The 13,467-nt window shown below is 47.8% G+C and overlaps 1 protein-coding gene across 1 annotated transcript in view; it reads left to right on the plus strand.

The window, feature by feature from the left end:
* Lpcat1 (lysophosphatidylcholine acyltransferase 1) overlaps window positions 1–13,467 on the plus strand; it is a 52,751-nt gene that overhangs the window by 8,419 nt on the left and 30,865 nt on the right. Inside the window, exon 2 of the mRNA XM_028782730.1 lies at window positions 9,444–9,586. Within this exon, the coding sequence (XP_028638563.1) occupies window positions 9,444–9,586 (143 nt within the window). The remainder of the gene's footprint in view (window positions 1–9,443; window positions 9,587–13,467) is intronic.

Here is a 13,467-nt window from a genome sequence, read left to right on the forward strand (position 1 = left end):
TGTTTTGGGAAACCTGCTGTCCAGACAGCAAGCGGGTAAAAGGCTCGTTAAGTGTTCAGTCCACAGGCTCCCAGCAGGGAGAAGACAGTCCAGTCTGGCCAGAGGGAGGGGTGCCTAGGAGTCTGTATCTACAAGCAACAGAGCGATGGAAGCACAGCCTTTCTAAGGGCTGGGCAAGTTCTTGACCTTGAGCACAGGTCTACAGGGCTCTCAAAGCCCAGAGACCTCCATAATGAGGCGAAGGAGTAGAGTTAGAAACATCTTGTGTAGCTGAGGCAGGTTTAGAGCACTCTCTTGACACTTAGCCTGTTTTACTCTCTGGCCTTGGGATGCTCCCTTAACCCTACGCCACCCCACCACCACCACCACCATAAGGTAGGGTGACTGCTTCCAGTATGTTCATTTTATCTTAGAGTGAGAAAGCCACACATGGGTGTGTTTAGAGTGTTTTTTTTCTGAGCTTATCTGGAACCCAGGTCGTCTCTGACACTGCAGTGTCTCTGATAGAGCCTGCTCTTGGGGGTTGCCAGGACTCCCCGTTACTCTCCATTTGTGCGTCTGGTGCCTTGCTTCTTTCCCGCCAAAGGCTGCATTGTGCGATTATGTAGTGTTTCCTCTGACTGCACAGATGTTAGGGTCAAGCCTGGACCCTCTCTGCTGGGGATGGATTGTGCTGAGATAGACAGCTACATAGCCTACCTTACTATATGGGGCTTACATAGGGTGAAGGTTACCTAACCCTCTTAGCACATAAGAAGACAAAGCAACATGGTGTAGTACCTGTGCTGCGGGAGCCTGATGATGAACTAGATGATGAACAGTTGCTCATCGGCCACCAGGTCCCAGCACCTGCCCTTAGGAGCACAGCTATTGGCAGGGAATAGCCAGGTGATAGTGCTGCATACAAAATAGCATAAGGAGACCTGATCCTATGATGAGGGTGACTTCCCAGGTCCTTGTTTGTTAAAATATGGGGTTCCAGAGCTATCTCTGGGGCCTGACTGAACCCTTCACATGCACATAGTGCATCTCCAAGAAGAGGTGTGTTCCCAACCTGTGTTGTAGTTTGCAAAGAGGTCAACCATGTGTGGCTAGTCACAGGGAAACAGGATTGTACCTCAGACAAGGGAGACCAACCCTCTTACATCCACTTGTGCAGCCTGCCCTTACTTTGCCCTCAGCCTTCCATGATCACACACCAGTGTCCCCAGAATCTGAGGCAAATGCCGGGGTGTTCTGGCACCACTCCAGAGATGTTTCCCTCAACAGTGCCATCTGTGTCCCAGCAGTGAGGCACTATACACAGGCCTGAACTGGGAGGATCCAGCTGACAAAACAGTTTCTAGGATCTTCCTACCAGACCCACAAAGGTTGGTGAAAATGAGTTCTACACTTGTGGTGTACTGAAACTGGTGGTTCTGTAAGACCAAAGTGGCTGTGGACCACAATGGTGTGTAGCAGGGCCAGCCCTTCTGGAAATCCCTCCCATAATTCCCCTTTCCTAAGGTGGTTCCTAAGATGATTTGTAGTTTTAAGTGTTTCCCTAAAGACAGGCTTAGATCAGTCTGCATCAGAAATGCTCTGGATTAGGTGATAGGCTGAGACTTCATTGGCTAGCCCTCTGGTAGACCTGGTATAGACCTGGGGAGTTGGGACCCAGGGCTTAGATGAAAAAATATCTCCGTCTTAGAAAAGCTATATTTAATTTTAGATTTGAGTGGGAGAACTAAGAAGTACTTATAAATAGCCACAAGCACAGCCTCTGAGGAAAGTTCTGGTAGAGACGTGGACACTCTTAGCTGTGCGTGAGCATCAAAAAACTTCAGCCCACTACGTTGTCAGGGTCTAAGGCCATCAAGACAGGGACATGGACATGCCAGTGAGAAATGGACAAATGAACCCAATGGAAATAACTCTGTTGAAGTGTTCTTTGGATGTCCCCTGTGTCCGGCCTCATCTTGGGCTCTGGGGTGTATAGGACACTTGAGCAGTAGGCCGGTGCTATGGGATTGTTCTCGTAAAGAGGCTAGGGTCAGAGGAGCTTGCTTGATACGGCTGTTTTTGAAAAGATAAACTGCCTGCAGCTTAAGATCTGTTCTCCTCCTCTTCTACTTCCTGAGGTTTGGTTCTGAATGTGACTATTGAAAGCTCCCTGCCTCTGAGCCATTGTTTAGCAGGAACAGAGTCACTCTGGAGCTAATTAAGTACTGGGACTACCTAGGGCAGAGGTCGCCTGTTGGTTAGTCTGCTTATTTGCTTCGTATGGTCTTCTAGTTGAAGTCACCTGGGGCTCTAGGTGGCTGTGGGCTGTAGGCTTCATCAGTGTGCCTTGAAGTTCCGGCTGAGAAATGTGTTCGTGATTTATAGTGCTTTTTAAAGCTTGTGTATCCTCATAGGAGAGGGTAAAATAAACTGTGTGTGTGTCTTTCCTCTCTGGTTTGGGGCAGTAGCTCCTGTAGATAGGATTCACTTTCATGCTGCTCTAGACATTAGACATTAGTCATTAGTTACCGGTTTGGGGTGTTGGCCCACAATTGGCCCCAGGGCTAATTTCCCGAGGTGTCTCAGTGCCCTGGAGACATCCCTGGAGTTTTTTACCTCTCTTCTGTAACCCGTTTGGGAAAGCCCATTGCTTTAACCTCAGAGCCTCAAGATGTGCAGCTTACCAGGATAGTTTTTTTAGACTACAGAGGAAGCAGATCTGCCTTCCCTTCTGGACTCAGTAATTTCAGGGTCAGCCTTACTCCCAACAGGGCTCTGGCCCAGACTCCCACTTTCTGCTGCTGCCAGTTGGCTATGAATGTCTCACCCTCATATAGACCAGGAACGCATGACATTTGCAGCCATCTTTCCACCCCTTCCTTGGCCACCATAGTAGTTCCAAACCCAAGAGCCAGAGGCCCATCTTGGGCTGCATTCTGAATTTGTTTTGTAGGAGAAATCAAAATGAGCTGCTAAGAGGGAGACAACTGTGGCTGGCTGTCCCGAGGGAGGGGACACTGGGAAGAGTGCAGACTCAGCCACCGTGCTGGTAACTTAGTCACCCTGCTGACCACTGGTAAAGGATGTCCAGGGTGATGTCACTGTAGTACTACTGTCCTTGTGTTATGAGCTAGTATATCAGAGAGGTCTGTGTCCTATAAGAGTAGGGGTTCCAGGCCCTGGTGCTTGCTGTGTCCCTAAGTGGTTTCTCCTGTTGTTCCTGGAACCCTGGTCTTGGGCTCTGACCAACGGCTGCCTCGTTTCACTCTCTGGCTACCTGTGTTTCTCATTCCCTTTAGGGTGGGTGAGGGTTTAGGTGCCTTGCTAAGACAGCTCCTATGGCTCCAGCAGCCCTTCATTTTGCATACCATCCCACCAATCCCTGAGCAAATCTAGCTCTTACCCTGAATTTCTGGATGAAGAAGTAACATGTGGATCTTCTGGTCCAACCTCTTAGAGGCTGGTAACAAGTCTCTGTCGCCTGTGTGCTATTATGGTGACTGCTCCAAGTGTGGTGGTTAGATCTCTCCTGGTTTATTTTACAGTTATGCATGTCCTGGCTTGGGCTAGGTGTACTTGGATGTTGGCTTATTGCTGTGGTCCCAGCTAAGTTGCCGGCTGTGTTGTTAACACCCTGCCCAGTCTCTATGTCCTCCAGACTGTTATACCTGTCTGGGACTTCTCCAGTTGGCCATCTCTGTGACCCTTGAGCTGTGTTTGCCCCAAATGCTGAAGTCATCCAGGCAGCTGGGGAACCATCCCTGTTTGTTTCTATGTCCCTATGCTTGTTGCCTCGGCTCTTCCCTTGGTGCCTTGTGTAACTTGAAGCTCCACCCTCAGCTGTCCCACAGAGAACCTAGACTCACCTATCCCCCAGTGGTGCACCTAGGGTGGCATCCAGCTCTGCTGCCACCAACAACATTAAAGTTGGCAGCCTCAGACTGTCTCCCCGATCGATGGAGGAGAGCAGCTCCCCAGAGTACAGAACTTACCCACGTTCCTTACATCACCTTCTGCGTGGAACCATGTAGCAGAAAGTACTTGTCCTGGAACCTTTCAGGCTCTTCTTCAGGGATCCCAGAAGTAGCCCTGTCAGGGAGGGGAATGGTGGACCCTTAATGGACCTGGCACATCCAGGGGGGTACCCAAGGCTGTGAAACTACTGAGACTGAATGTGTGGAAGGGGCCTTGCCCAAAGACCAGACAGCTGGGCAGAGAGAATGACCACCTCCAGAGTGCAGGGACACCCTCTGTCAGTGGCTCTGGGTCATTGTAGTACCAGCCTAGGGCAGGGATAGAATGGGACATTGGTCATCAACCTGGATTGGCCTACATCTGATCCCCTAGACAAAGTCTTAGCAGCCTCCCAGGAAGGACTGCTCATGAGAGTGTCTGTGACCCTTGGTTGATTTTTCTAAGGAGCCAGAATGAGAGCCAGACTTTTTAGTATTACAGTGTGTGTGAGTGTGTGTGTGTGTGTGTGTGTGACATGTGTGCTACACAGCATTCATGTGGAGGTCAGAGGACAACTTGGAGGAGTGAGTTCTCTCATTTCACAGTATAAGCCCTAGGGATCAAACTCAGGTTGTTAAACTTGGCCATCTTTACCCACTGGGCCATCCTGTTGGCTCAGGGCCAGGCTATTAAAAATTATCTGACTACTGCTGGTCTGTGTCCTGCTGGCCTTCAGGAACTGATCCTCCTGGTTTCCTTTTGCCTAGCATCCTTCTTGGGGACCTAGCCTTATGCTATCCATCACTCTCTTGACTGAGCCTTGCTAACTGCCCCCCACATACCACTCCAGTGCCCCATTGCCTGTTGCTTATTTTCCTTGATCCTGCCCTGTGTCTACTGGAGACTACCTGATGAACAGTCTTCATAGGAGGAGTGTTGTAGATCTCAGTGGTCAGCAGTGACCAACTTGATGTGTAAGAGCTGGTTTGGAGGTATCTCTACCAGCAGCAGTGGAGAGAGTAAAGTATTTCTATGGATCTCTGGTGTTTTGAAAAGGAATGGCCCCCATAGACTCATGTGTATGAATGTGTGGCCCATAGGGAGTGGCACTATGAGGAGGTGTGGCCTATTGGAATGTGTGTGGCCTCATAGGAGGAGTGTGTCACTGTTAAGGCAGGCTTTGAGGTCTCATATATGCTTAAGTTAGGCTTAGTGTAGCAATCTCTTTCTGCTGCCTCTGGATCAAGATGTAGAACTCTCAGTTCTTTCCCAACACCATGTATGCCTGCATGCTACCATGCTTCTTGCTATGACAATAATGAACTAATCATTCCTCTGAAACTATAAGCCAGCCCCCATTTAATGTTTTCCTTTAATAAGAGTTGCCGTGGTCAGGCTATATCTCCACAGCCATAAAACCTTAACTAAGATAGTATTCATGTGTTCAGTGTGTGTGAAAATGCATATCCATGTTATGTGTATTGGCTTACGTGTGTACATGAGTAATTGTGTGTTCAGTGTGCCCATAGATGTATACCAGTGTATACATGTTTAACTATGCAGTGTGTGTGAGTATGTGGTCATTGTATGTGAGTATGTCCATGCATCACTATATGTGTGAATGTGTGTGTGTGTTCAGTGTGTGCATGAATTGTATATATTGGTGTGTGGATGTGTGTGTTCATGTGTATTGCATATATGTGTTCAGTGTTTGAATCTTGGTCCACATTGCATGTATTGGCTTCTGTCTATCATTGTGTACACATATGTCTATGTATGTATATGTTCAGTGTGTGTATGAATGTGTCCACATGTGTATTGGTATATGTGTATGCATGTATAAATGTGTGTGTGTTTGTGTTTAATGTGTGTATAAATATGAATGTGTCCATGTTATATGAATTCGAGTGTTTGTGCATGTGTATCAATATGTACCTGTTTAGTGTATATATGAATATGTCCGTGTAGATACTGGGGTGTATGAGCATGTGAATTTGTATCACTCTCTACCAGTGGATGTGTGAATGTGTATCTGTAAGTGTCACTGTGAGCATATGTGTGTGTCTGTGCTTATGAGCACATGTCCTTGAGTGTATCATGTCCAGACCTTGTGTCTGTTTTCATTGATGCTTTGAAGCTCTGTCCTGGCCTGTGGACTCCTGCCTTGGCTACTTTTTACTATGTCCATGTTTGCTACACCAGATACTGCAGTTCAATCTGTACCTCCTGTCCTTGACCCAGGCCCAGCCTCACAGGGAGCCTAGGTTTCACAGGATTGATGCAGAGCGGATGCTGTTGGAGAGAATCCTCTTGTTGGGAGTAGGTCATAACCTCCCCCCAAGGTGGCCCTCAAAACCTAATTCAGACTGTCTCCTCTGCTGTGATGGACTGTGTGTGTGTGTACCAGTGCCTGTTCATCTAGACTGCATCTCTCTTAATGGGTTGATCTGTTATAGTCAACCTTCAGAGGGCAATTTAAGTTAACACAGCCTTGGGCCAATGTAATTCTTTATGGAACTGTGGTTTAGTTACTCACTTCCAGGTCACAGAGGCGATGACCACACGGTTTCCTTGGCTCTGCATCTTTGAGAGTGATGTGGCTCCTTAGAGTCAATATATATCCACTGTCCACAGCTGGTCTTCGGAAAGCTGGGCTGCAGGTCCCAGCATCAGTAGCCCAACACTTTCTGTGCCCATGGAATTTTCATGGAGATGCAACCTTGAGCCCAACCTTGTCACCTGGAAGCATAGCTGACTCCTTTATTCCATGTCTCTTCCCTCTTTCATCTGTCCTGTAGCCTATACCAGGCTACCCCTTCCTTCCTTCATATTCTTGGCCAACTCTTCGATGGCTACTTCCTGTATAGGGTAGCCAGGCTGCACACGCTACCTAACCTACTCTGGTGGGCAGCCATACTGTGTGTGTTTTTAGTAAAATGGGCCCTGGAGATCTTCTCATACACATGCTACAAATCAGTATCTAACATGACCCTGGGCTTCCTGAGTGTGGAAAGTGGACTCCTGTTTTCCTCTCAGCATCCCTCTGGCACCCTATGCTCTTGATGTGGACAATTCTTGATCCCATAAGCTACAGCAAGAAAAGGTGCCTTGCAGGCTTTGATAGAGGAAGGCCCTGCCCACGTGGTGGCCACACACACCTGGAAGCCAGGGCATCTGGAAAGTTGTCTGATGTTTTCCTGCTCTTCAGTCTAGCCTGATTTTCTTAGTAACTTTTTTTTTAAAATGTTAATCAAAGGCTTTATAAGTTTGGTAATGCTCAATAACAAGATACCCATACAATCAGAAGAGTAACCCAGTACCCAGCCTAGATATACCAACTACCTTTGACTGGCAGAGACACACAAACATCCACTTCCATCGGGGGGGGGGGGGGGGGGGGGGGGGGGGGCGTAGCTCCTCTCCTTCTCCTCTTCCTCTCCTTACTCCTCCTCTTCCTCTCCTTACTTCTCCTCTTCCTCTCCTTACTCCTCCTACCAATGACTTTCTCATGGGTGCCTAGAGCTTTGCTTCTCCCCACACCCCACACAATCACCAGCAGATTCAGCTACTCTGAATATTGTCATAGCCTCCAGGCTAACCATTTCCCTTTGTAGTGCCTCAGAAACATCGAGCTCTCCTTTGGCCTGTAATCCCTTAGTCTGTTTAAACCAGTTTGCACCAGGGTGGGCAATGATGATGTAGAGACCAGTGGCTATACAGAGTCCTCCTGAAGACAGTAGCTTGAGGAGATGTAGGCAGAAGGTACAGCAATAGGTTCCAGAAGGGCTGTGGTAGGCCCCTTTAATCCTGCCTTGGTTACCTGGGGGAGGGTTCCCTGCTCTCTGCTGTACAGACAAAAACTAGAGGGCCAACTCTGAGTAAAGGTGGAGACAGAGTGCAAAGGAAACGCCTGTAGGTGGTCCTGACACCTGAGGTCTGTTGGCCCTCCTAGCATGCTGTACGCAGCACACCAAAGCAAAGGGTTTCCTCCCTGGCTCACATCTCTCCCCACATGCTGAACAGTGATGCTGCAGAGGATCCTTCCTCAACTCTCAAGTTTGGCATTGTCAGGAAGCCTGCTGAGGGCTTCTGGGAACACTCCTTATGGAAAATAAGCAAGGCTAACCCAGGGAAAAACCACAGTCTGCAAAGCTGGGATCCTAGAAATCCTAGAAGCTAGGCAGGGATGTATCAGTAGGAAGTGGCAGTTATAACAGCACAGGGTCAGTGGAGGGTATTAGAGGTGTCTCACAGGCCTCCTCCCATCACCCCTAACACAAGCCCTGACAGGTGTCCTCTCAGCATCCCTAACACAAGCCCCAGCAGGTTACTTCCTAGCATTGCAAGCAAGCGTCTGACATTAGAGGAACCCTGACCACAGCACTTTAGCATGTTGCCTGAGAAAAAGCGTTATGTCCCAATAGAGGCAGGAGAGGTGTTGATAATGTTCTTACCTCCAAAGATATTAGACAGCCACTGCCGGCTTGTATGGGACGGGGGTGTCATTGCTAGGTACAAGATGCCATATGTAATCATTGCCCCAGTGAGCGAATTATGTATTGGAGTAGATATTGGTCGCTGGATCTGTCCTGTCCTCAGACCACATGTGACTTTAAAAGGTGTGAGCATGGATTGACTATGCTCAGTGTCAAGTCCACACTAATTTCTAAGGGTGTGAAAAATACCTTCTACTAATGGCAGCATTTGACTCTGCCCCACGGAGCTACTGCCACATACTTTCCAAACTCAGAGACACAGGTAACGACAGCCTGGCCCTGTAGCTTCCAGCTGCCCTGAGGTGAGTGCTGGTTAGTGAGCCATGCCTCCCTTGGGCTCTGGCTCTCTGGAGAGCTGCCCTGTCTCCTCTGCTCTTTGGTCTAAGGTTGGTCTTGCAACTCTACTTAGCACTCCTCACTGTTTCACCAGTATTGGGTCTGTGTATACTATCTCTGTTCACATCAACAGTTTCTGCATGAGTGCATATACATGTCGAAGCCAGGAGATCAACCTCAGCTGTGATTCCCTGGGCATTTTTGAGACAGGGTTTCTTATTGGTCTGGAGCTCACCAAGTAGGCTAAGCTGGTTGACCAGTAAGCCCCAGGGTCCCATTAATCCCTAGTGCTGGAATTTCAGGTTTGTGCTACCACGCCTTGTGTTCTGGGGTTGAACTCATCTTCAGCTCCACCATAATGATCTTAGGGAGAGGTCGGAGGATATTATGTGTTGAACAGGCATGGGAGCCTGGCTCTATCATTGGGTGCTTGGGCTCCAGCTTTAGGTGCCAGGTCCTCTGCATGGATGTGCTGTCAGAGTCGGAGCAGAGCTGAGTGCCAGCCAAGCTCTGCCTTGTTGTCCCCAAAGTGTCTTTGGTGAGGAGTGGAGAGTGGGAGCCACAGGGGTGACAGTGCATTGGCTAGCTGTGACCTGGCTCTGCCAGAGTGTAGGTAGGTCCAACCTTTTCTCAAACAGGAGTGCTTAAAAAAAAAAATAACACCTGTTTCCCCAGGTGGCTTTCATGACGTTGACGCTGTTCCCCATCCGGCTCCTGTTTGCTGCTTTCATGATGCTGCTGGCCTGGCCCTTTGCACTCGTGGCCTCCCTGGGACCTCCTGATAAGGAGCCAGAGCAGCCCCTGGCCTTATGGAGGAAGTAAGTAGCTCTCTTGGCTGGCAGTCTGCATGATGTGTGAGTGTGTGTGTGTGTGTGTGTGTGTGTGTGTGTGTGTATGCAGGCACCATGATTGTTGTCACAATGTCACTGCTCAGCCAAGGTGGAACTGTCTCTCCCTTTCTAAGCCTGCTTTTACTGGGACATCCTATCTTCTTGCCACTTCCTTTGAAACTAGCTTGTCTCTTCCTGTCTCTTGCTCTGGTCTTTTAGGCTTCATCTTCAGAGTTCTATGGGTCATGTGGCTGCTGTACCCATGTCCCAGAGCACAGAGATTCCCCACCACCATGGCCTACTGTGTTCCAGAACCTGTTCTGTCTCTTAATGGACTTAAGATTCAAACCAGAGCTCTCAGACCACCATAAACCAGCTCTGGATCTACTGGTGGGAGTTGCAGAACATTCTTTGCTTAGGTAGACAGCTCTTAGGCTGAGTTAACCCAGCACCACAGTAACACAGGTCCCTGCCTCAGCCCCCTGAGGTACTGTACCCTGGGCCAGGGAAGGAACACACCTTCCAGGTATATTTAAAGAAGTTTCAAAGGGAGTATCTTCTGAGTGGCAGATTGTAGCTGACATACTCTGCCCACCTGGGGTCACTGAAAGTAGACAAGCCTGCACTGAGTCTGGTATTTGATACCTAAGCCTGCTTTATGACCAGACGTGACAGAGCTGAAGCTCTGGCTAGCATAGACTGGAGTCAGACAGTCCTGTTCTTGTGGGGATCTTGAGGCAGTCCAAAACTCCTGAATGGTGGACATTGTCGCTGTAGGCTGCGTGTCTTTCAGACCCAAATTGAGCCTTGCCTGTAACTGAAGCTCTGTTAAACTACTCACAGTGTCAAGATGCCATAGACACATTAAGTGGGGTTTTTGTGTGTGTGTGTGTGTGTGTGTGTGTGTGTGTGATTCCACCTGACACAGGTATCTTAGCCAGAGCTCTAAGAATGTTTTGCTGTGGTCTCTAGGGTATACTCTCTCAGCTCAGAAAGACAAACAAATCCTTGCTGGAAGTACTGACAGAGAGGCCTGCAGGCCAGATCTAGCTGCTATGCAAATAACTTCCTGGAACATTCGCTACTTTCACAGGGACATGAGTTATGTGGGTATAGGGGGTGCTCTGTGGCCCCAAAGCCTAAAATGTCACCACTTGTTGCTCTGTGAGCTGAGTGTTCACCCAAACCTTTCTTTTTTTGTGAGGGCCTGGTACATAAGATGCATAAGATGTTTGTTCAGGAGAGAGACAAGAGGAGACCTCATCTTCTAAACTCCAGCCCTCTAGATGTCAGATCACTGTCAGACCTGAAGGTCTGTGAGCACCCAGTGTGAGTGTTAAGTGAAGCTGGTCAGGGGTGACGTTGTTGCTTGCTCACTTCTTCACTTCTTCATTTGTCTAAGATTGTCCTAATCCTATGAATAGCATGCTTTATTGTGACAATCTGTTAAAAGACAAAAGACCATAAGATATGAGTCTGGTATGAAATATAACCAAGCTCATCAAATCTGGGCCAAACCAGATCCTGTTTTTGGGCGTGCTGAGTATAGAGGAATTTTAATCCAGCAACGTGGTTGCTCCGGCAAGGGATCACATCCAAATACCTTCTAGGTCTGTGTGATCTGGCGGAATACAGACACACCTTTAATTCCTCTAGCTATAATACAGACACGCCCTTAGTACATTCCTGAATCCCAAACAATGAAGGTAAAGTTAGTTTGTAGAAGGATGCATCCCGCTGGGCAGTGGTGGTACACGCCTTTAATCCCAGCACTTGGGAGGCAGAGGCAGGTGGATTTCTGAGTTCGAGAGTTCGAGGCTAGCCTGGTCTACAGAGTGAGTTCCAGGACAGCCAGGGCTACACAGAGAAACCCTGTCTCGAAAAAACAAAACAAAACAAAACAACAAAAAAAAGAAGGATGCATCCCATGTTTGAAAGTGACTTCTAATCGAGAGGCAGACAAAGTGATGAGTCAGAGAAAGATTTAACAGAATGAGTAAGAAATGAGATACACCCAACTCTCGCAATGGCAGACAGGAAAGACAGGTGACTTAAGAGAGCATTGCAGATGGGGTAGCAGTTTTACAGAGACAGGTTGCAGGTGAAGACAGAATGAGCCAGAGATGTTCTACTCTTTAGAAGATTAAAACAGATGGCCAGAGTTAGAGACCAAGCAGAATAATTCAGCCAGAAGCCAAGAGAAGCCAGTTTGAATCAGTCAGTTTGGAGAAAAGTTTGGGCCAGAACAGCTAAGTTGACCCAGCCAGTCAGTGTTCAGAAAGAACTAGAAAGTGTGAGCTTACTTAGCAGTAAGCCTCTGAGATGACAATTACATCTGGCAAATAAAAGTTGCATTTACAGCTGAGTCCAGAAATTATGCTGGAAAGCTGATTTGAGTGGATTTAAAGATATTTGGATAACAGGTGTTGGCTCTTGGCGACAAGGACACTTGCTGTTGCTCCACATGCTGCCTGGTATGGAAAGGGCCTGGTCACCCTTTTTTCTCTTTCCCACTCCAACTCAAGAGTCCCAGAGCGACAGGACCATCTTCAAAGTGGGTGACTTAGGCTGAACTCCTTCTCACCTGCCTCCCCATGCTCCCCTGGCCTCTCCTGTGTGCACACTCTGGGCTTCAGCAAGCTACAAAGGGCCATAGCAGACTGCTTCCAACAACTCTGTTCTTGGGTGTAAAGTCACTCGGTCTGTTCACAACAGCTTCACTGCACAGACATGATGCAAGTTTCATGTGCAGTGAGGGAGAGGCTGAGAGTTCTTTTTTTTTTTTTAATTGGACATTTTACTTATTTACATTTCAGATGTTATCCCCTTTCCCCATTCCCCCCGAAACCTATTCCATCCCCCCTCTTTCTGCTTCTAAGAGGGTGTGCCTGTACCCACCTACCCACTCTCACCTCCCTACCCCTCGAATTCCCCCACACTGGGGCATCCAGCCTTCATGGGACCAATGACCTTCTCCCCCACCGACGCCCAACAAGGCCATCCTCCACTACATGTACAGCTAGAGCCATGGGTCCCTCCATGTGTGTTCCCAGGCTGGCAGTTTATACTCTGGGAGCTTGGTATTGTTGCTCTCCCCATGGGGCTGCAAACCCCTTCAGCTCCTTCAGTCTTCTCTCTAACTCTTCCATTGGGAACCCTGTGATCAGTTCAATGGTTAGCTGTGAGCATCTGCTTCTGTATATGTCAGGCTCTGGCAGAGAGGCTTAGATTTCTTATGACCATAGTTTTCCTTGAGTTTTGTATGTCCTTGCCAACTCAGGGTACATGTCATTCTGTGTGAGAGAGAATGTGTATACATGTGTATAAGGGTGCATGCCCATGTGTGTAGATGAATGTGTGTATGTGAAATGTGTACATATATGAATGTACACACATGAGAATATCTGTGTGTGTTTGTGTGTGTGCCTGGAGTGTGCATTTAGATGAGAGTATGGATATGTATTTATATGTTGAAATATGTGTTATGTATATATGTTGCTACATGCACATGTATGAGTATACACTGGTAACAGTATGTGTATATGTATATGTGTTGGAGTGCACATGTGTATATGAAGATGATGATGTGTATGTAGGTGTGGCAGTATATATACATACATAGATAAGTGTGTTGGACTGTGAATGTGTATGAGTATGCCTATTGTACTATATGTGTGTGTATAGATAAGAGTATGCAAGTGTATACATGTTGAAATGTGTGTATGTGTAGAGTGCATACATGTGTTGGAGTGTGCATGTGTGCGCTTGTTGGTGAATATATGTGTAGGAGCATGTATGTACACATGTATATGTACACAGATGAGAATGATGTACATACAATCATTTGATTGTATAGGTTGGAGTATATG

Source organism: Grammomys surdaster, unplaced genomic scaffold, assembly GCF_004785775.1.
Source record: "Grammomys surdaster isolate TR1022 unplaced genomic scaffold, NIH_TR_1.0 843, whole genome shotgun sequence".
Taxonomy (NCBI): Eukaryota; Metazoa; Chordata; class Mammalia; order Rodentia; family Muridae; genus Grammomys; species Grammomys surdaster.